The sequence below is a fragment of the Ursus arctos genome, unplaced genomic scaffold (assembly GCF_023065955.2).
Source record: "Ursus arctos isolate Adak ecotype North America unplaced genomic scaffold, UrsArc2.0 scaffold_14, whole genome shotgun sequence".
In the NCBI taxonomy this organism is placed as follows: Eukaryota; Metazoa; Chordata; class Mammalia; order Carnivora; family Ursidae; genus Ursus; species Ursus arctos.
Window position 1 is genome coordinate 16931262 of NW_026622808.1, and position 24444 is coordinate 16955705.

At 40.1% G+C, this 24444-nt stretch overlaps 1 protein-coding gene across 1 annotated transcript in view; it reads left to right on the top strand.

The window, feature by feature from the left end:
* The first annotated feature begins 16152 nt into the window (after positions 1-16152).
* LOC113242672 (putative adhesion G protein-coupled receptor E4P) overlaps positions 16153-24444 on the top strand; it is a 49634-nt gene continuing 41342 nt past the window's right edge. The window contains exons 1-2 of the mRNA XM_057311250.1: positions 16153-16189; positions 19654-19721. Coding sequence (XP_057167233.1) covers positions 16153-16189; positions 19654-19721 — 105 coding nt within the window. The remainder of the gene's footprint in view (positions 16190-19653; positions 19722-24444) is intronic.

Sequence of the window (24444 nt, forward strand, 5' to 3'; positions counted from 1 at the left end):
TCTCAGTAGATGTGAATGTTCATTTGCTCTTGGGAAACACTGCCTCGAGCAATAAAGACATTTCATGAACTCACATGACAAGGAGTCCCAGTGAGAAGAGTTGAGGTCTGGTGAAGCATCTCGATGAGGTCATCAAAGACACAATCTCCATCCCTTCCATCTCATAAAAAAATGATACTGCTCCTTACAGACAGCTGGAGAATCTCCTGGCATCTTGTCAATATTCAAGGAGTGAAGAGAGAACTAATGCAGTAGCTGCTTTACTGGTCCCTCCACATCTGCTCGATGTCTGTCATCCACATGACATCCAGCCAGTGGGACCCACCATCCTGATTTTCCAGGACTAAAGAGTTTCCCCAGATGTGGGAACATTGGTGCTAAAACTGGGACATACCCAGGCAAATTGGGGTGGTGGATAACCTTAACTCACTTAAGTATGGAAGTCAGGTCAGGTTCCTCCTCTATTCAGAAACTTAATTCCTATAATCACGATCCGGAGTCCTCTTGGGGTGTCTCCACAAATCAGGCACTTCCTCACCCTTACTTCTGGGGGTCCACCTCCTACTATTTTCCTTCTAGCTCCCTTCTACTTCTGTCTCCAGCTGAACAGCTCTTCTGGTCCTCCTACACCAGAACAGGCCCGCCCCTGCCTCAGGAGTGGCAGGGAGCTTGTGTTCCCTCCCAGAGTGCTCTTTATCCCTAATGTCTGCATGACATTAGTCTCTCTTCACACACTACGCTCTCTTCACACACCACCTTGGCAATGAAGCTGTCCCCGATCTCTATCACCTTTCCCTGCTTTATCAGCCTCGATGGACTCAGCACTGTTGCACAGACATTTACTTATTATTTGGTTTACTTCTTGTGTTCTCACTGGAGTGTCCATACCACGTGGGCAGGGGTTTTTGTCTGTTTTATGCATCACCGTAATCTTGGTGTTTAGAATAATATCCAGCACATAGTAAGTGCTTAATAAATATTCTTCTTTTGTGATGAACTTGCTGATTGGTCCTTCCTGTTCCTGGTTTAGTTCTTACATTATCTGCTACTGTCTGTCTTGGTCATTGTTTCTCATCCCCACACCTCCTTTCATTTATGCTATATTTATGCGTACACACAGATAAACACTCAATAGAAAAGACAGAAGGCTCGCCTATGCCTAGAATTAGAAGACAGCATTGCCAGGGTGTCAGCTTTCTTCCATGATACCTTTGCCTTTGGTGTAGAAGGCGCACCCCATGTGCCACATAACTTTGTCCCTACTGGCCATCACTGATTGCAACAGTGTGGTCACCCAGGAAGGGTCAATTCATTCACTTGTCCTCTAACCCATCAGATTTTCTCTCTTAAGCCTTTGAACTAAGGGACCAGAATGGATCTGGCAGCTGTTCAAGAAAAAATATTATTCGAACTCCTAGAGAAAAGGTCATTTAAGGATACTTGTTAGAGAACAGTAACGTGGGTTTTATTCAAGAGGGGGTACATTGCAATGGGTATAGGGACCAGTACAACAGGGTCTCGGAGACAGGGAGTTGACTGGACTCAGTTCTGATTAGAACAGTGACAACTGGAGATTTATATTGAAGTATCAGGGTGGGGGTCAGAAGATGTAAAGTCAACAAGAGGAAACATCAGAACAAGGGGAATTCTTACTGAAGGCAAGCCAGTCTGGGAAGATATGGAGGGTGATCAGAAACCAAGGATAGGGGATTTTTGCTAAACTGATTTAGCAGGATTCTTGCTCAAAATGGATTCTACAAGGATAGAGAGGAAAGGCCAAGGTTGAGCCTAGTCCAGCAGAGTCCAAGGAGAGAGTCTTCATCAGAGGTCTCATTGGGATGACCATTAAAGACCCTGTTCACCAGCTAGAGAAAGTCTGTCTGCAGAGTGAAGAGGACAGACCGAACCACGTTGTAGGAAAAAGGAGCAAAATTATGTGATTCTATAGCATGGAGTTTAATGGCTAGACCTGAAGGTCAGAGGGATGCAAGTGGGGTTTGGGCAAGTGGCTCAACATTCCCACCCCCCTCCTGCCCCAATGTGTGAGATCTCTAGGTTCTTGCTTCTCCTCTTGGAATAGCACAGTGTTCCCTCAATATTGATGTGAACTCCAAATCTACTATCTAGGAAATAGATGAGAAGTTTAATCTCTACCCCAAAGTATGACATTGACTTTGTTTAGCTCATTGGGAGAGTCATCCATTCTCCAGCCAGAAGTGGAGGCTGGCAGCAGGGTGTCTCTAATGGGGATCTGGGCTGGCAGGCAGATGATGTCAGACAGGCGGCAGTTCTAAGAAGTGAGCTCTTAGAGGCTAAGGAACTGAGAAATGGGACAGCTGGTATTTCTATGTCTGCTTGCAACAGTCAGGGTCAGGGTCAGGGTAAGGGAGAGGCTAGGAAAACCCACTTCAAAGTAATTTCTGCATGGCAGAAATACCATAAAAAATGGGAAGAAAAGCACTTCTCCATCTTACAGATCAAATCCTTTAAAGTCTGAAGTGTGGACCTGAAATGTTCCTATCTTACTATTATATGTTAACTCATTCTTTCATTTACTTACAGTGAGCTGCACACATTAATATTTAACATCTAGTTATGTGGTTTTGATTCAATTTATTTTTCTCCCCCCAACAAGCTTTAGAGATCAACAAGGTATGATTGACAAATAAATTTGTATATATTGAAGGTATACAATGTGATGTTTTGATAGATGCAGACACTGTGAAATAGTCACCACAGTCAAGCTGATTAACACACCCATCCCTGCCATAGTTACCATTGCTTATTTTTGACAAGAACACTGAAGATGCGCTGTCAGCATATTTCAGGTATACAAGCCCATATTGTTAGCTCTAATCCCCATGCCGTAAGCCAGATCCCCGAATTCATTCATCTTACACGATTGAATGTTCACATTCCTTGACCAGGATCTCCCCACTTCTCCCTGCCCCCAGCTCCTGGCAATCACCATTCTACCCTCTGCTGCTATGTACTCAGCTTTCTCAGATTCCACATATAAGTGAGATCATGCCATATGTGTCCTTCTGTGTCAGGCTTATTTCACTTAGTATCACATCCTCCAGATTGATCCATGTTGTTGCAAATGACATGTTCTTCTTCTTTCAGGCTGGATAATATATGTGCCTATATATTTCTGGCATATCTTCTTTATCCATTCATGCTTTGACAGGCACTTAGGATGTTTCCATATCTTGTCTAATGTAAAGAATGCTGCAGTGCCCACGGGAATGCAGGTATGTTTTAAAATATTGCCAAGCATGAATCATTGGCAGGGTGGTTGCTGGTTTGGCTGATTAGTGCCCCAAAGTCAGCGAAGTACTACTTCCTTGGTCCTTATTTCTGTGTCTGACAAGTGACTAAGTGACCAGAGAATTCTGTAGTGAGCATTATGTGGACATCAATGGCCTATAGAGATTTGTCTTCATGATGTTGCCTTTAATTAGACTTTGACTTGACCATGGAAATTACACCAACAGATTGTGGTCCTCTTGAGACTCCCAAGACTCCTTAAGAAATAGGAAATAAGACTCTACAGTTCCTTCTCTGTTATCAGTTAGAAGCTAGAGGAGCTATGGCCAAGAGGACAAACTTTCTTCTGTGTGGTGAGTGTTCAACATCCTATTTTCTTTGGTTCTGGAACAGCTATAGTATTCAGTTGAGCTGGTGAAGGGCTGGTCTGAGGGGCATCTCCCGAGAGGGGCAAGTCCAGATTTCTAAGTGTGTGTTCACATAGATATAGCCAATATTTCAATGGTTTTCATTTGCTTTTAGATACACTGTCTAATGTCCTTGGAAGTAAAAACAACATTGAAAGTGGTGGTTCTCAAATGGGGGCAGTTTGGTGTCCCCACAGGGAACACTTACTAATGTTTGTAGACAGTTTTGGTGGTTGTGACTGGGGGCAAGCGTGTGCCTGGCATTTAGTGGGTGGAGGCCTGGGGTGCCACCCCACACTCTCCAGTGCATGAGCCATCCCCTTCATTGAGGAATTATCCAGGCTAAAATGTCAATAATGCCGAGCATGAGGAAATCTACCTGAAAGAAGGTGTGAGAATTAAAAAAAAAAAATTAACGGTATGAGCTAAAACAACAACAACCAAAAAAATGCACCAAATTGGAGGGGGAAACTTCATGGGGAGATTCATTGGCAGCAAACTCAAAATCTCCATGAAATTTTTGACCATTGGTGTAGTTGATTTTTTTCTTAAGTTCCGGTATGGAGTATTTCCCTTCTCTGGACTTGTCAGCATGTATATATGAACATCTGAAGTTGACAGAGGATTTGGAATTTGGGGAGAGTTTGGGGCCAGTCCAGGAAGCTCTTCAGGGAGTCTAAAGAGAATTGATTTCTTTATGTCCTTATGTCCTGTTGAAAGAATCTATTCCAAATGGGCAGTGAGGGAATCTTACCACGCACGTTCTCTCCTCTCTGGCACAAAACAGGACACCTTCTTGTCCCCAGGACTGTCGTTGTAGTAAATGTAATGTTAATAAAAGGGGTGAGATCTCACAAACCAAGGTAGAAGGAGCACTTAACGAAAACAGCGAGTGGCAGTGTAGCCTAGTGAGAGGCTGGGCTTTGTTGCTTCCCCATTGTGTTATCTTGGGCAGATTCCTGAACCACTACGACCCTCACATTCCTGTGCTGTAAAACAGGGCTGAGAAGAGGCTCTATTCTGGAGAATGTCAAGGGGAATCCATGAGATGGTCGCACCTGGAAGGTGCTTATCAGGGGTTAATGCTTACTCAACACTGGGTATCACTGTTGGTGATACTCCTTCCCTGTCCACGCACCCTGCTGTAGGTTTTGGAATCAAAATCACTGTTTTTTTTTTCATTTATTTATTTATTACATTTTTGGGTATATTTTAGGTTTTTATTTAAATTCCAGCCAGTCATCAGAAATTGCAATATTAGTTCCAGGTGCATAATACAGTGATTCAATAGTCCATACAACACCTGGCACCCACCACAAGTGCCCTCCTCAATCCCCACCACCCACCTCCCTGCATCCCCCACCACCTCTCCTCTGGTAACCAGCAGTGTGTCTCTGTGATTAAGAGTCTGTTTCCTGGGGCGCCTGGGTGGCACAGCGGTTAAGCATCTGCCTTCGGCTCAGGGCGTGATCCCGGCGTTCTGGGATCGAGCCCCACATCAGGCTCCTCCGCTATGAGCCTGCTTCTTCCTCTCCCACTCCCCCTGCTTGTGTTCCCTCTCTTGCTGGCTGTCTCTCTCTCTGTCGAATAAATAAATAAAATCTTTAAAGAAAAAAAAAGAATCTGTTTCCCCATTTGCCTCTCTCTCTTTCTTTTTCCCTTTGCTCATTTGTTTTGTTTCCCAAACTCCACATATGACTGAAATCATATGATATTTGTCCCTCTCTGACCAACTTACTCCACCTAATACAATACTCTCCAGTTCCATCCATTCCACTGCAAATGGCAAGACTTCATTCCCTTTTAGGCTGAATACCATTCCACTGCATATATATTTTTTAATTTAATTTTTAAAAACTTTATTGGGACATAATTGGCACATAGCACTGTGTAAGGTTGAGGTATACCCCATGTTGACGTGGTACATTTATATATGGCAGTATGATGTCTACAGCTTTTGCTAACATCTCATGGCATCATATGAGCACCATTTCTTGTTTGTCACAGGAACCAATGAGATCTAGTCTGTCAGCAGCCTTGAGGTTTATACTATGTTGCTGTTGTCTATCCTCACTATGCCATGCATTTGATCTTCAGGACTTACTTGTCTACTAGTTCCAAGTTAGTGCCCTTAAACAACATCTCACCAGGTCCTCCTTTGTCTGCCCCACCCCTGGTAACCACCATTTTAATGTCTGTTTTTGTGAGGTCAGCTTCAGAACCACCATTGAATTGGATGGGTATGAGACAAGCTTCCACAGAAAGGTTGAAATTGGGAATCCACAGTCTCAGAATCAGGAGAGGACACATTGCTTCTTCAGCCTCCACGGAGACTCACCCTTCCTGATAGTCCACATGTTCCACCTTCCCCTCTACTCTCCTATTATTTCTTCTCCTCTTTTCTCTTCCCCCTGGTAAAATCTAAGCCAGAGTTACAGAGTGGTCAATCTGTTCCAGTTCCATTGAAGGAAGGCACTCTAGCTCTGCAGGAACCACACCCATCACTGACCACCTGGGTCCAGCTACCTTCAGGAACATTGAGGTGGCCCCTACTGACTGGGCTGTAGGGGAGGGAGCTGCTGACCGTGGAGTTGATAGTAGTTCACAACCCTCCATTTCGGGAAGTTCCCAGGTGTCATCTGAAACAGACCCTATTACTCCCGGGCAGAGAGAGACTGAAGAAGGAGACAGGCCAGTCCAGGTTGGGAGGTGGCAGGTTTAATAAGTAAAGGGAACTTACATATGGGGTTTGTTTTGGGCAACAGCAAGACAAATGGATCCCCACACCTATCCACCAAATCTTCTGAGTCTACATATATAGAAAGGGGAGCCTTAACTGGGTTCAGTCATGCATACACCACATCACTATCTCAAGGTGATGTCCTTGGAGCAGCCTCTGGTAGAAGGAAAGGCAAGGAGAACCTGCTTTGTAAGGACAGGGGATTGGGTGAAGGAGTTCTGAATGCCTGGGTCCAGCTCATGGGTCAATCGGTGGTCGCGTCTTTTCGATGACCTTCCTCAGCAGTTGGGTTGGCAGACTTGGGAAAGAGGAACACTGTCTGGGTCTAACGGTTTCATCACAACAACCAGAATGACACATACAAAAAAAGATAAGGTGGGGCTTTAACTGCTAGGACAATCGAACTCTTTCCTTAAAGAACAGAATTTTGCCTTCAAAATAATCAGGTGCTCACACTGATTAAAATTTATGAGTGTCACCAAAAAGGCAATATTTCTGTATTGATGGGGCTAGTGGTGGTGGTGATGCATATGATATTTTTCTCAAAAGCTGAATACTCCCACAGCTTCTATTCTCCAGTATCATTTTATATTCTCTGAAGAGACAGTAGTACTTCTTAAGTCACTATGTAAGTAACCCATGTTTACTCTAGGAAAATTTAGAAAATGCAGATGAGCAAAATTGAAAACTACCTAGAAATGACCACTCTTCACATCCTGGTCTATGTCTCTCCACACTTTTTCCTTCCAGTATGTATGAGTAATAAAAATTTATTTTGTTTTGGTCTTTTCAAATCAGGCTCCAGCCACACCAACTTAAACCTTCTTCAGCTCCTGAAGAAGAGACCATTTTATTATGTTTGCTATTATGTTGCTCAATTTTATAAAATTTTAAATGAACCAACTATTCTGCCTGGTATGAGTGGGGTCTATGGTAATGATAAATTTACTTATATTTAACATGCCGTCCTTCTTTGTAGTCAAGACAGTTAAGTTCTATGTTGTTAATCAAATACTGTCCCTGAAAGAAACAGGTGGGTGGCCAGGAGTATTCAGAAACCCACTGAAGTATTTAAGGAAGATTCCTGAAATGTTAATTCCTTCCTTTTATTTTTCTCAGGGCTTTCTTGCTTGGTCTTTGTCGTGAGGACACACGATTCATCAGGCTATGGTATGTTGGCACTTGAAACCAAAAGCAAGGTCTTTTTAAATCACTGCCCAGTATATTTGGATGGGAGTGCCCAGCGCAATAGGGAACAGTCCGTCAGGATGTGGTCTTTCCCCCATGGCCTCAATAGACAACTGCAAAATCTGGCATCATTTCTTTTCTTTTCTTTTCTTTTTTTTTTTTTTTTTTTTTGAGAGAGAGAGGCAGAGAGAGAGAGAGAGAGCATCAACAGGGGAAGGGACAAAGGGAGAGGGAGAAGCAGACTCCCTGCTGAGCAGGGAACCCAATGCGGTGCTCGATCCCAAGATCCTGAGATCATGACCAAGCCAAAGGCAGATGCTTAACTGATTGAGCCACCCAGGTGCCCCCAGTCTGGCATCATTTCTAAGAGCTCTGCAACTCCTGGTTAATTAGAATGAGCTACGTTGATTGCCATTTTTGTAGGTCCAGAGTGGTCAAATACTGACAATTTTGTGTGGTCTATTCACTATAATTTGATGACTTTTGTACTGTGTTCATATGGTGATGTAGTTTTTATAATAATTTTTTTATTATATTATGTTAGTCACCATACAGTACATCCCTAGTTTTTGATGTAAAGTTCCATGATTCATTAGTTGCATATAACACCCAGTGCACCATGCAATATGTACCCTCCTTAATACCCATCACCAGCCTATCCCATTCCCCCACCCCCTTCCCCTCTGAAGCCCTCAGTTTGTTTCCCAGAGTCCATAGTCTCTCATGGTTCATTCCCCCTTCTGTTTACCTCCCTTTCTTCTTCCCTTTCTACTCCTACTGATCTTCCTACTTCTTATGTTCATATGGAAGCTTATGTCCAGATTCATACAAAGGTGGAATGAGAAAGCAGTTTTCCATTTTGCCTGATACTTTCAAAAGGTCCACCATGCCTCTCTAATACAACCCTGCTTTTTTCTGGTATCTTTCCATTGCTCCCATCAGACTCCCAGAAGCATCCTTGTTCTCTTCCTCTTTCCCAAAATCCTGCAAGTCCAATTGTCTTCCTCCTTACCCTATCATTTAGGTAAGGTCCCCATGCTTTTCAACTGGACCAGTGCTGTCCAATCGAAACAGAATGCAAACAAAATACATATACTTTACTATTTTATAGAAGCCACAATTAAAAAGGTCTTACCACTCACTAGTTGGGCTGGGCATACTTTTTCCCAGCTGGAGGGATTGGAAACTATCACCCCGTCAGCTGTTGCTGCGACCTGCAAACACAGAGTGTCCCAGATGCTACTGCTTGACAGCCGAGCTTGCCTCCATCTCCAGAACCTTTTCTCTCATCCTAGGATGAAAAGTGAAGGTTGCAAAGTACACCTTATTTCTTTGGACAAAATCAGTTTCTTCTCAGGATGCCTGAAGGTAGAAATGACCATTCCTTCAGATCATAGTTTCTAGAGCCAGACTGCCTGGGTGTGGATCCTGGCTTGATCACTTGCTAGCTGTGTGACCTTAGGCAAGTTAATCTTTCTGTGCCTCATTTCCTAATCTATAAAATGGAGATGATTATAGTACCCTTCTCATGGATTTGCTCTGAAGTTGGTATTATGTTCTAGGAAGGACCGAAACAGTCCTGGCACATAGCAAGTGTCATATGAGGGTTTGAGAAGATTTCTCCCATCCTTTCTAGGTGAACCACACTCAACTACCCAAATGGGGTCTTCCTTCTCTTAGACCAGACAAACACTAAAAAAGTCTTATATCGGCCCATTTCTACCGTCCTTCTCTACCTCCCTACCCTCCTTCCTTCTTTCTTGGTAACTTTTCATTTTACATAGTTTCAAACTTACAGAAAAATTGGAAGAATGCTTTCAGCTCTTCCCTCCCTCCCCCGTTTCACCAATTGTTAACAGTTTGCTTTATCATATAAGTATTATAATATATATTATATATAATAAATATTATGTATTTATATAAACACATATAGACATTTGTGTATATAATACATACACATAGGACATACATACATTTGTATATGCATGTACAATATATAGTATAATAATTTCATACATGCATTATGTATATGTATGTATAATACACACACATAATTTTTTTTCTAAACTACTTGAGAAGAAGCTGCAGACATCATACTCTTGCACTCCTTAATACTTCAGTATGCATTTTCTAAGAACAAGGACATGCTCTCGAATAATCACAGACTAATTAAGAAAATCGATGCAACTGACCCATTAGGTATGGGGCAGGTTCCATTCTCATTTTAAAGATGAGGACGTGGAGGCTTGGAGAGTTTTCAGAAATCAAGTGAGGTCCCAGCTAAGTAAGTGGTACAGCAGTAAGAGTACTTCATTCCCCCACAGTGCAAAGGTTAGTGGGAAGGGACAAGCAATCACAGTGTATTAAGACTGAAACATCATCACTTTAGTTTGAGCTGCAAACACTTATTGGTAGGAGCCAAAACAGGAAGAATGTGGAATTCAGACAGGATAACGTCTCCTAATAAAACATGGCACGATGGTTTTCTTTAGTTGACTTTTTATTTTGGACATTTAAATCTAGAGAAATATTATAATGCTAAAAATGATCACCCTATACTCTTCACCTGGATTCATCAACTGCTAACATACTGTTCCATTTCCTTCTGGTTTCCTAGCTACCTATCTAAACACACAAATATCTATTAGCAAAAATAATTATATGTAGCTATCAGTGAAAACCAGTGAAAGGAAACCTCACTAACATGGGATCTGGAGGTTCAGCAGAGGGAGCTCTCCTGCCCTGCCACTTGTGCTCAATTGCAAACCCAACAGGAAGAGATGGACCTTGCAACTCAATACTACTTCACTCAGCCAGAAGGAGGAAGAAAGTCTCCTCTGCCCTGCTTCCCTCCCTCGCCCTCCCAACAGACTAACCAACAAGAGGCAACCACAGCCCAGCCAACGAGAGAGAGTCACAGCACAGCCAATGAGAATCCACTATACTTCAAACTCCCAGTTTACTCCAGTGGACTTTTTGCGTAGAATAGCCCTGCCCAACTTCCTCTTTCCTCTCTGAAACAGCAGTCTCCTCCCTTGTTCAGTGGACCGAGGTCTTGCTGCTGTCTTATGTGCTACCTTGTGTGTCCCAGGTTGCAATTCTCTTTCATTCTGAATAAACCCATTTTTGCCAGTAAAATAACTGGCAGTTTCACTTTTATAGTTAAAGTATCTATATACAATATAGATATATCTTCAACTTAGTTATGTGTCACATTGAGATTATACAATGGTAATAAATAATTATTTATCTACATATCTATATATATTTATTTTTCGCTATCCATTGGAAAATAAATTGCGGATATCACGCCTCTAAATCCCTTAGCATTTATCTACTAAGAGCATGGACATGCTCTTACATAACACAGGGTCAGTTTAGGAAATGTGTCCTTAATACAGTTCTATTATTTAATTGAAGCCCCTTGTCAAAAAATTTTCAATTAATGCAGTAATACATTTTTTTCAAATTTAGGATTCATTTTTCCATCATGTAGGCTTTATATTTAGTTATATGTCTCTTTAATCTCCCTTAGTCTTGAGCAGTTACTTTTAGCCTTTCTTTTTCTTGCATGACGTTGACATTTTTGTTGAGGTGAGACAGTTATATCAGAGCATGTGCCTCAATTGAGTTCGAGATTTCCCCATAATTAGGTCTGGTTATGCTGTGGGGCAGGAAAAGGGCGCATATGCTATCCTGTCTTTCTTCGTGCATGAAATTGGAGGTAGGAGATGGCAGAGATGGTAAGTTGTTTGTCTAATATGTCAGTAACAGAATTCCACTGATTTAACCAGCTTCTTAACTAACTCAAGAAACTTTTAAAGTGTATCTAGGAACAGTCCTAGAAGAATCTTTTATTTTAGCTCACTACTGAGTGAAGTCATTTGTGGACATTTTAAGAGACAGGACTTCAAGTGGGGTTAGATTGATTAAATATTGAATGATATAGAGAACCCACAGAGCTGCCTTCTTCTCTCTCTTCTACAGATCCATGTGCAGACCATCCCTGCCCTCCTCATGTTCCCTGTGAATCTAACAACGGAATATACCGCTGTGCTTACCATGAATATACCTCGACCATAGGAAAAGAGGCACTCACAGATCCAAAAGTCACATACAAAGGTGATTCTGGGCTTGTAGTAAAGGTGGCATTAAGGCAAGAGTATGCATATGTTGGAAGAGCAGCTGGCCATAGGCTTCTCAGAGGGGAGGACCTTCGGTGTCCTGCTTGAAGGTCATGTCTCTTTACTCTGTAGCGTCATTCATGTGAGAGATGGGTAAGAATTTGAGATCCAGGTGAAACTGACTTGCGTTCCATCTCAACTCTAATTAAGTAGCTGTGCAACTTTGGGGAAATTGCTTGAATCCTCAGTTTCAAGTGTATAACCTCTAAAATAGAAGTAATCATCATACCTTCTGCAGATCAGGGAACTCAGCTCAGAGGAATATGTGTTCGTTTAAAGGTGTCAATCCCAAAATTAATGAAATACCCAGTTTAAAACATAAGTCCTTCTGTGCATCCAGTGTCATGTTGGGCACATTACTTATTTAACCACATACCAACTCCCCATGACATGGAAGTCTCTTTTAAGTTGGAAGTTAGCAAGCTTTTTCTGTAGAGGGCTATCTAGTAAATATTTCAGGGTTTGCGGGCCTTATGGTCTCTGTTGCAACTATTCAACCCCGTCTTTATAACATAACTGCAGCCATAGACATAAATGAATGGATGTGGCTGTGTACCAATAAAACTTTATTTACAAAGACAGGCAGTGGGCCAGTCCAGGCCACAGTTTGCAACCTTGGTCTAAGTAATGAGAAAACTTGCTATCTCCCCAAATTCCCCAATACTTACAGTAGGAAATAGTCATATTTATTTGAAAAGGAAAGTGATTTGTTTTGCTGAGTTTATCTCAATATGTTTTCTAGTGGAATACTTTCTAATAGAAATCTGACAGAAACCACTCATGGGAACCACACAAGTAATTTCAAATTTTCTAATAGCTACATTTAAAAAGGAAACACAGGAAATTAATCTTAATAATATACTTTAACTCAACATATGCAGAGTATTTCATTTCAAGCTGTAATCAATACAAAAAAACATTAATGATACCATTTATATGCTCTTTTTTCATATTGTCTTTGATTTCCAGTATGTATTTTATGCTTACATACATTTCAGTTCAGACTAGCCATAGCCTCAGATGGCTGGTGGTTCCTCTTTGTGACAATAGACTTCTTGGACCTGACTCTCAATTGTGACATTTATTATTATTATTATTATTATTATTATTATTATTATTATTATTTATGCTATGTTATGTTAGTCACCAGATAGTACATCATTAGTTTTTGATGTACTGTGACATTTTAAAAAAAACTCCAGCTCTTTCCATTTGGGAATTCAGAATGAGATGGAAGGTGAACTCTTGATTTACAATAGTTTTCTCTCAGAAGTTCATAGGTATCTCTTCCTTATTTTTAATATATAGCATTCTCAGTTTGATTCTTGTTTTCTTTATACTAACTTTTTCCCCTCTTTCTGGTAGTTTGTAGGATCTCCTCTTTTTCCTTGGAGCTAGGACATCTCATTTTATTTTTAGTATATTTTTATATTTTTTCTTATGTAGATACATATACACATATCTAATATCTATATTGAGATTTTATTCTCTTCTCCCTTACAAAATCTCTGCTTGGGAGTATCTTCATTCAGTGTTCTTGCTTGGCATGTTCTAGCTTCTGTTGATCTAAAAATTGTTCCTCTTCACTGCAGGGAAGTAGTTGATTGGATTGCAATACTCCTGGTCATCCTGACGAAACACCTTTTGGATGGGTACTGGCCATCCTGGATATTTCCTTCCTCTTTACCTTTCCCTCTAAATCCTAGAAGAGTTCCTCGACTTACTTTTCCTGACTAATAATTTGGCCTTTTGCATGTCCATTCTGTTATCGAGCATTGTCATTGAAATTTCAGAAACTACAGCTTTATTTTTTTAAATAATTTTTTATTATGATATGTTAGTCGACATACAGTACATCCTTAGTTTTTTTTTTTTAAGATTTTATTTATTTATTTGACAGAGATAGAGACAGCCAGCGAGAGAGGGAACACAAGCAGGGGGAGTGGGAGAGGAAGAAGCAGGCTCATAGCAGAGGAGCCTGATGTGGGGCTCGATCCCATAACGCCAGGATCACGCCCTGAGCTGAAGGCAGACGCCTAACCGCTGTGCCACCCAGGCGCCCCTACATCCTTAGTTTTTGATGTAGTGTTCCATGATTCATTATTTGCTTATAACACCCAGTGCTCCATGCAATAGACCACAGCTTTAATTTCTCAGAAACTTTTTTGGTTATTGTTCTTTCATTGTACCATTTCCATAGCAGCTTCTTCTTTCTTTTACTTGATGTAAGATATTTATTGAGATGAAGAGTTTTGTCAAAGGCAAAAACCATGGTTAGATACAGCACATTTATCAACATACGATATATATAAGCAAAATGTTTAAAAAAAAGGAAAATATTAAAATATCTAAGCTTAAACTTCTCTGTAGCTGGACAATATTATTTATTTGGTATGACTCCTACTCATCTTTTCAAATCAACATATAGAGTCATAACTTATATAGGTATTAATCAAATTCACTGTTATAACTCTTTCTGTGTCTCAGACAAAAGATTGAAATACTTATTGGCATGGTAACAGACTGTTCCTATATTATATTGCTCCCCACAACATGAATCCTAATAACAATAAATAATATAGTATATGTAATTTACTAATAATAAAATATAGTAATAATATATTCTAATATATTGTAGATAATATAATAATTAATATAGTTATATTAAAATCTGAAATGTTTGATAATAATTAAAAAACAAATATCTTGCCTTAATTAAAATCTTCCCTAAAATACTAGGGAGAGAAAGGTTGCTTTATTTTTTGTTTTTAAAAATTTGCCCACTGGGTGTTATACACAACTAATGAATCATCGAACTTTACATCAAAAAGAAAGAAAGAAAGAAAGAAAGAAAGAAAGAAAGAAAGAAAGGGAAAGAAAAGAAAGAAAGAAAGAAAGAAAGAAAGAAAGAAAGAAAGAAAGAAAGAAAGAAAGATGTAGAAAAGAAAGAAAGGATAATTAATATAAAATGTTCAAGAAAAAGTCAGAGAATTTAAAGCATAGGTGAATACCTTGCTTTAGCTACAGGAGGCATATCTCCACCAATGAAACCAATCTAAAAAGAATGGCCATGCAGTTGTGAAAAAGATGGTTGGGTAACAGATGTGCTAATATCTTTAATTTTTCTCCATGAGGTAAACATAAAAGGAGAAGTAGAGGTTTGGATATTTAAAGGTATTTTTAGAAGTCTGAAACAATATTGCAAAGAATAAGAGTTTGAAGTGACAAAGAAATGTAATAAAATTTGGGGGTAGTCAGAAACTCTTAAATGCAAATAAAACTATTAATAATATTCATTTATGATGCATTCCTGAGGAGGATGAAACAATAATGTGCATTGCTGTAAGAATTGAAATAAATAATACAAAAATAATAAAAAAAATTGCCCCCAGTCATAGGGAGATATAATTGACATATAGTTCTATATAAGTTTAAGGTACAGAATGGCTTGAAGAAAGCCTATTCTTATATTATTTTAAAAAATGACTTCTTGAATCTTTCTGGAGATCCTTTCTGAGGATTTTAAGTTCTCTCCTCTTTCCTGTATTAACTGTGTACCTTAGGCCAGATTTTCCTAGAAAACAGAACCCAAGGCACAACATGTATTCAGGCTTTCAGTAGTGGTTGTGTGTGCAATCCTGGGTAGCAACAGTGAGGGAAGAAAAAGATGTGAAGCAGGGAAGGAGGGAGAGCAAATTCGAGATCGTGCATTCCTGTGCTGGATACTGCCTTGTAAGACAATGCAGATGGTGGTGTGGCCATGCAAGACTTTCCAGAAAGGCCACTTATAACTGTTTTGGGGCAGTCCCTTGGCAGGAGGAGAGAGGGAGAAAAAGAGAGAGGCCAGCTCCTTCTCATGTTGTCTCTCCCCTTGGGCAAGCTTTGCCTCATTGGACTTTCCCTGACTTCTGGGTTGATTTGCCTGTCTGGGTAAAGCAGACACTGCATCCCACAGCAGATGAGTTCATCTGAGTCCAGGTGGGAGATCCCAGAGCCTCCATGTGGATGATGAGTTCAGATCTGGGTGTTGGAGCTGCTATGATGCCCACCACACTAGAGGAACCTCAGCTGGGGGAGGTCAAGTCAGTCTGTGCTATTAGGAGACAAGGCACCTGAGGTGTCTCAGGGGAGTTGGGAGATGTGAGTGAGCAAAAGTGACGTTGGCCATAAACTGGGTCCAGTACACTTTGCTGTCACTGTTTCCTGTCTTGCTTTTCCTTCAAGCTGGCTTAAAACATTTCTTCAATGTCATGGGGTCCATGGCTGTGCCTCCATACTTATTAAGGCTACTTAATACATTGCCTGGTGCAGGTTTTCTTGGCATTGTGGACTTTCAGTGATAGAAAAGGATGACCACTGATCCATGTACAAAAACCAGATAGGAACAGAATACCAGGCAGGTAGGTTTCTTTTAGGTTATGGACTAGGGAAGGGGTAAGCAGATCATAGGCCCCTCTGACTCTGGAATTAGAGATGTCCTGGGTGAGAGTCAGTTTCACCAGGCTATGTGCTACTTGCTTTTGGCATCAGCACCCTGAAACAAACCCTCTGCTTCATTAAAGCAGCTACCTTTATCTGCTTTATCCACATGGCAGGTGGTACAGTTTGGTGACATGAAATGTCAAGTTGGAAGTGGCGTCCCCAGTTGGCCACTCCTACTTTCAGCTCCTGCTGACTTGGAGTGTGGATCTCTGTGCAGCTCTCCATTGACAAGCTTCCCGTGTAGGTCGGTAGGAGACGTCTGGTGCCTGTGGTTTTCAGAGTTCTTCCCATTCTGGTTTCTCTTAGCACTCAGGCTCATTTGCACCATATCTTACAGAAATTCCTTAGAACTTTCTGGTCTGTTGATGGCACTCTTCAGGATTTCAGGGACTATTCTGCATTTGTTTTTATTTTAACAGTTCTTATTTGTTCTTTTTTGCCCACAGGGGTTAAGTAAAGAAAGGGGAGTTACATGTGCATTCTTAACTAGCTCTTTTGAATGAAAAATCTTATTCTCAGTGAGGCTGAGAACCCTGGGCTAGACAATCACACAGTGCAAGGCAAGACAGAACCCAGGAGGGCTGACCGTCCAGCTGTGGCTGGCCTCCCATCCTGGCTCACCCTGGGGCCATCTCAACAGTGGGCTGGATTCACCAGTACTATTCACACTCACTTCTTGCTCTGTCTGCTGATCACTTATGCCAAACCAGTCCACCGTACGAGTCCACTGTAGAAAAAATAGCTACCATTTACTGATTGTTTATTACTGTGTGCCCAGAAATGTATTAAATACTTTGTATGCATTAATTCATCCAAAGCTCATAGCAGCCATGAAATAGACATGATTATCATGATTCTTATTTTACTGGTGAGGAAACTAAGGCTCAAAGAGGTTAAGAAATTTGCTCAAAGTCACTCAGAGAGTACACAGCAGAATCAAAACACAAACTCAGTTCTTCTCAAGGCAAAGCCTGGGCCCTGCCCTCTGTTACCTGGGGGTGGTTCTGTCCCCTAGGGGACACATGGCTGTGTCTGGAGACAGTTTTGATGGTCATAACTGGGGGTGCTACTGGCATCTACTGGGAGAAGTTAGTGCTGCTGCTCAACCTCCCACAGTGCACAGGGCGGCCTTGCCCCACCCCCACATCGAAGAACCAGTGACAAAGTCACATTACGCTAGAATCGTACATTACCGTGAGCGGGGACTAAAACCACCCAACGTTTTGTTGTGAGTCAGTAATTTCTCAGGCATTCTCGGGGGGAAATTCCAGTTAGCTTGTAAACTTACCATGGTCTGAGTTTATGATTTCGTTCTTGATTGAGGCATGTTCAGGGGCTTTTACAACCTTGGCACGGCACGTGGATGTTTTCATGGGATTCTCACATATGGATGACCATGCCTACAATCTCCTAACGCTAACACGTGCATACCCATAACACCATTTGTAAAACAGAAATTATACAATGAAACCTATATTTTATTTTATTTGAATTCCATAAGCCAACATATAGTACACCATTAGTTTCAGATGTAGAGTTCAACAATTCATCAGTTACATATAACACCCAGTGCTCATCACATCATGTGCCTGCCTTAATGCCCATCACCCAGTACCCCATCCCCCCACTCTCCTCCCCTCCAGCAATCCTCAGTTAGTTTCTAATAGTTAAGAGTCTCTCATGAACTCCAAATGGATGAAAGACCGCAATGTAACAGGAATCCATCAAAATCATAGAGGAAAACATAGGCTATAACCTCTTTGACATCGGCCACAGCAACTTTTTTCATGACACATCTCCAAAGGCAAGAGAAACAAAAGAAAAAATGAACTTATGAGACTTCATCAAGATAAAAAGCTTCTGCACAGCCAAGGAAACAGTCAAAAAAACTAAGAAGCAGCCCACAGAATGGGAGAAGATATTTGCAAATGACACTACAGATAAAAGACTGGTATCCAAGATCTACAAAGAACTTCTCAAACTCAATACACGAGAAACAAATAATCAAATCAAAAGATGGGCAGAAGATATGAACAGACACTTTTCCAATGAAGACATACAAATGGCTAACAGACACATGAAAAAATGTTCAAAATCATTAGCCATCAGGGAAATTCAAATCAAAACCACACTGAGATACCACCTTATGCCAGTTAGAATGGCAAAAATTGACAAGGCGGGAAACAACAAATGTTGGAGAGGATGTGGAGAAAGGGGATCTCTCTTACACTGTTGGTGGGAATGCAAGTTGGTACAGCCACTCTGGAAAACAGTGTGGAGGTCCCTTAAAAAGTTAAAAATTGAGCTACCCTATGATCCAGCAATTGCACTACTGGGTATTTACCCCAAAGATACAGACATAGTGAAGAGAAGGGCCATTGCACCCCAATGTTCATAGCAGCATTGTCCACAATAGCTAAATTGTGAAAGGAGCCAAGATTCCCTTCTCTAGATGACTGGATTAAGAAGATGTGGTCCATATATACAATGGAATATTACTCAGCCATCAGAAAGAACGATTACCCAACATTTGCAGCAACATGGACAGGACTGGAGGAGATTATGCTAAGTGAAATAAGTCAAGCAGAGAAAGACAATTATCATATGGTTTCACTCATTTATGGAACATAAGAAATAGCAGGGAGATTGGTAGGAGAAGGATGGGAAGAATGAAGGGGGGTAAACGGAAGGGGGAATGAACTATGAGAGACTGTGGACTCTGGGAAACAAACTGAGGGCTTCAGAGGGGAGGGGGTTGGGGGATTGGGATAGGCCGGTGATGGGTATTAAGGAGGGCACATATTGCATGGTGCACTGGGTGTTATACGCAAATAATGAATCATGGAACATTACATCAAAAACTAAGGATATACTGAATGGTGACTAACATAACATAATAAAAAATTATTATAAAAAAAGAAATAGAATATTTAAATAAATAAATAAATAAGAATAAAACAAAAAAAAAGTTGATGACCTATCAGAATTTGTACCTCAGGAGAATGGTCTTTACTTTATATACAAACACATATTCAAAACAAAAAGACATATAAGAAGCTATCAATTGATTATGTCTGCCATTCATGTACTTGTAATGTTTTTCCTAAAAATTTACCCTTGACCTTTTTCATTTTTTTCTAATTAAATATACAATTATTTCATATAAAATGAACATACATGTATTAAAAATTTACAAAATCATTTTTTCTATATTTCTTAAGTACACCATGATGATTCTGCGTATACCAAAGAACTTTGTGATTTATCAAAGAAAGATTAAATTGTATTTAACATAAAAAATAAATAAATAAAGTAGACATGGCACCTTCTTTCCTGTGATGAACCTATGTTGTTAACCCACCTTATCTCTTTTCTGTCCTAGAAATCAACCATGTGACCTGCTCTAACATCGACAATAGTGATCCAGCTTTCCAGAACTGTCAGAATCAGGTTGGGTTCACCACTTCATGGGTTTGCACTCTGCTTTCACAAGTGTTCAGGAGACTATCCTCAGAATAGAGAGGGGTGATCTAGGGAGGGGTACCTCACCATAATGTGCAGGTGTATTCAATATATATTGCCATGTAACAAGTGACCCCAGAACTTAGTGACTTGAACAACATTTATTGTCTCCAAAGTCCTATGGGTTAGGAATCCAGGGAGTGCTTTGCTGCATATGTTAATGCAGGGTATCTAACAAGACTGTCATCAAGGTGTGAGGATGCAGAGTAAGCAGAAAACTCTTTGGTGCTGACGGGAAAGGAAAGCCATGGAGCTGCTTTGGTAAAGAGCCCGTGTTATACACAACCAATGAATCATCGAACTTTACATAAAAAACCAGGGATGTACCATATGGTGAATAACATAATATAATAAAATATTATTATGAATAAAAAAAGAGCCCAGCAGCTCCTCAAACAGTTAAACATAGAATTATCATATTCTCAGCAATTCCACTGCTAGGTATATACCCAAGAAAATTGAAAATATATATCAACACAAAGACTTGTACACCAGTGTTCACAGTGAAATTATTCACAAGAGCCAGAAAGTGGAAATGACTAACATGCCCATGAACTCATAAGAAATGTGATCCATCCATACACTGCGCTATTCCTCAGCCATAAAAAGGAATGAAGCATTGACACATGCTACAATCGTGGATGGACATTGAACACAAGATGCTCAATGAAAGAAGCCAGACACAAAAGGTCACAGAGAGTGTGATTCCATGTACATGACGTGTCCAGATAGGCAAGTCCCGAGACACAGAAAGTAGACTAGTGGTTGCCAGGGACTAGGGGGTGGGTGGATGGGGAGACTGGGGGTGATTGCTCAGGAATGCAGATTTTAGGGGAGGGTGTTGAAAATGCTCTAAAATTGATTGTGGTGATGGTTGTACAAATCTGTAACTACGCTAAAAGCCATTGAATTATACAGTTATTTTTTTAATTTTTTTATTTTTATTATGTTTTTTATTCTAACTTCAGTATAGTTAACATACAGTGTTATATTAGTTTCAGGCGCATAATATAGTGATTCACCAATTCTATATAGTACTCAGTGCTCATCACAACAAATGCACTCAATCCCCATCCCCCATTTTCCCCATCCTTCCCCCTGGTAACCATCAGTCTGTTCTCTATATTTAAGTTTGTTTCTTGGTTCGTCTCTAATTTTCCCCCTTTGTTTCGTTTCTTAAATTCCATATGAGTGAAATTATATGGCATTTGTCTTTCTCTGACTGACTTATTTTGCTCAGTATTATACTCTTTAGCTCCATCCATGTCATTCCAAATGGTAAGATTTCATTCTTTTTATGGCTGAATATATATGTGTGTGTGTGTGTGTGTGTATGCATATATATGCATACGTATATATGTATATCTACATATATTTACATATACATATGTATATACCTATATATAGGTTTATATATATATACACACACCACATCTTCTTTACCTATTCATTTGTCAATGTACACTTGGGCTGCTTCCATAACTTGGCTATTGGAAATAATGCTGCAATAAACATAGGGGTGCCTACATCCTTTCAAATTAGTGTTTTTGTATTCTTTTTCTTTTTTGCACATAATCATGTGGTTTATTTTTTTTTTGTTATGCTCAGTTAGCCACTGTATAGTACGTCATTAGTTTTTGATGTAGCGTTCAATGATTCATTAGTTACATCCAAACACGTGCCCTCCTTAATACCCATCACCCTGTTACCGCCTCCCCCCTCCCCCTCCCTCTGAGACCCTCAGTTTATTTCCCGGGGTCCATAGTCTCTCATGGTTCATCTCCCTCTCTGATTTCTCACCCCTTCAGATTTCCCTCCCTTCCCCTATGGTCCTCGGTGCTATTACTTATATTCCACATATGAGTGAAACCATATGATAATTGTCTTTCTCTGCTTGACTTACTTCACTTAGCATAATCCCTCCAGTTCCATCTATGTCGATGCAAATGGCGGGTAATCATCCTTTCTGATGGCTGAGTAATAGTCCATTGTATATATGAACCACATCTTCTTTATCCATTCATCTGTTGAAGGGCATCTCGGCTTCTTCCACAGTTTGGCTATTGTGGACATTGCTGCTAAGAACATGCCCCTTCTTTTCACTATATCTGTATCTTTGGGGTAAATACCCAGTAGTGCATTTGCTGGGTCAGAGGGTAGCTCTATTTTTAACAACTTGAGGAACCACCATACTATTTTCCGGAGTGGCTGTACCAGCTTGCATTCCCACCAACAATGTAAGAGGGTTCCCCTTTCTCCATATCCTCTCCAATGTTTGTTGTTTTCTGTTTTGTTAATTTTTGCCATTCTAACTGGTGTACGGTGGCACCTCATTGTGGTCTTGATTTGTATTTCCCTGTTGACTAATGATGTTGAGCACTTTTTTCATGTGTCTGTTGGCCATTTGTATGTCTTCTTTGGAGAAGTGTCTGTTCATGTCTTCTGCCCATTTCTTGACTGGGTTATTTGTTTTTTGAGTGTTGAGTTTGAGAAGTTCTTTATGATCTTGGATATCAGCCCTTTATCTGTAATGTCATTTGCAAATATTTTCTCCCATTCCGTGGGCTGCCTCTTAGTTTTGTTGACTGTTTCCTTTGCTGTGCAGAAGCTTTTTATGTTGATGAAGTCCCAAAAGTTCATTTTTGCTTTTGTTTCCCTTGCCTTTGGAGATGTGTCTTGAAAGAACTTACTGTGGATGATGTCGAAGAGTTTACTGCCTATGTTCTTCTCTAGGATTTTGATGGATTCCTGTCTCACATTGAAGCCTTTCGTCCATTTTGAGTTTATCTTTTTTTTAATAATATTTTTATTATATTATGTTAGTCACCATATGGTACATCCCTAGTTTTTTATGTAAAGTTCCATGATTCATTACTTGCGTATAACACCCAGTGCACCATGCAATATGTGCCCTCCTTAATACCCATCACCAGCCTATCCCACTACCCCACCCCCCTCCCCTCTGACGCCCTCAGTTTGTTTCCCAGAGTCCATAGTCTCTCATGGTTTATCTTTGTGTATGGTGTAAGGGAATGGCCCAGTTTTATTCTTCTATATGTAGCTGTCCGATTTTCCCAGCACCACTTATCGAAGAGACTGTCTTTATTCCCACTGGATATTTTTTCCTGATTTGCCAAAGATTAGTTGACCACAGAGTTGAGGGTCCATTTCTGGGCTCTCTATTCTGTTCCATTGCTCTATGTGTCTGTTTTTGTGCCAATACCATGCTGTTTTGGTGTTCACAGCTTTGTAATATAGCTTAAAGTCAGCTGATATGATGCTCCCAGCTTTGTTTTTCTTTTTCATCATTCCCTTGGCAATTCAGGGTCTTTTCTGGTTACATACAAATTTTAGGATTGTTTGTTCCAGCTCCTTGAAAAATGCCAATGGTATTTTAATAGGGATGACATTTAAAGTGTAAATTGCTCTGGGAAGGATAGACATTGTAACAATGTTTGTTCTTCCAATCAATGAGCATGGAACGTTGTTCCATCTTTTTGTTTCTTCCTCAATTTCTTTCATAAGTGTTCTGTAGTTTCTAGAGTACAGATCCTTTACCTCTTTGGTTAGGCTTATTCCTAGGTATCTTATAGTTTTTGTTGCTTTTGTGAATGGAATCAATTCCTTATTTTTTTCTTTCTACAGTTATATTGTTAGTGTATAGAAAACCAATTGTTTTCTATGCATTGATTTTATATTCTGCCACATTACTGAATTGCTGTATGAGTTCTACTAATTTGGGGGTGGAGTCTTTGGGTTTTCCACATAAAGTATCATGTGATCTGTGAACAGAGAGAGTTTGACTTCTTCTTTGCCAATTTGAATGCCTTTTATTTCTTTTTGTTGTGTGATTGCTGAGGCTAGGAGTTCTAGTACTATGTTGAAGTATAGTAGTAAGAGTGGGCACCCTGTCGTGTTCCTGACCTTAAGGGAAAGGCTTTCAGCTTTTCCCCATTGAGAATGATATTCAACGTGGGCTTTTCATAGATGGTTTTTATGATACTGAGGAACGTTCCTTCTATCCCTATACTTTGAAGAGTTTTAATCAGGAATGGATGTTGTATTTTTTCAAATGCTTTTTTCTGCATCAATTGAGGGGATCATATGGTTCTTGTCTTTTCTTTTGTTAATGTGCTCTATCACATTGATTGATTTGCAAAAGTTGAACAACCCTTGCATCCCAGGAATAAATCCCAGTTGGTGTGGTGAATAATCCTTTTAATGTTCTGTTGGATCCTATTAGCTAGGATCTTGTTGAGTGTTTTGCCATCCATGTTCATCAGGGATATTGGTCTGTGATTCTCCTTTTTGATGTGGTTTTTGCCTGGTTTTGGGATCAGAGGAATGCTGGCCTCATAGAACAAGTTTGGAAGTTTTCCTTCTGTTTCTATTTTTTGAAACATCTCCAGGAGAATAGTTATTATTTCTTCTTTAAATTTAGTAGAATTCCCCTGGGAAGCAATCAGGCCCTAGACTTTTGTTTTTTGGGAGGTTTTGATTACTGCTTCAATTTTGTTACTGGGTATTGATCTATTCCGATTATCTATTTCTTCCTGTTTCAGTGTTGGTAATTTGTAAGTTTCCAGGAAAGCATCCATTTCTTCCAGGTTGCTTAATTTGTTGGCATATAGTTGCTGGTAATAATTTCTAA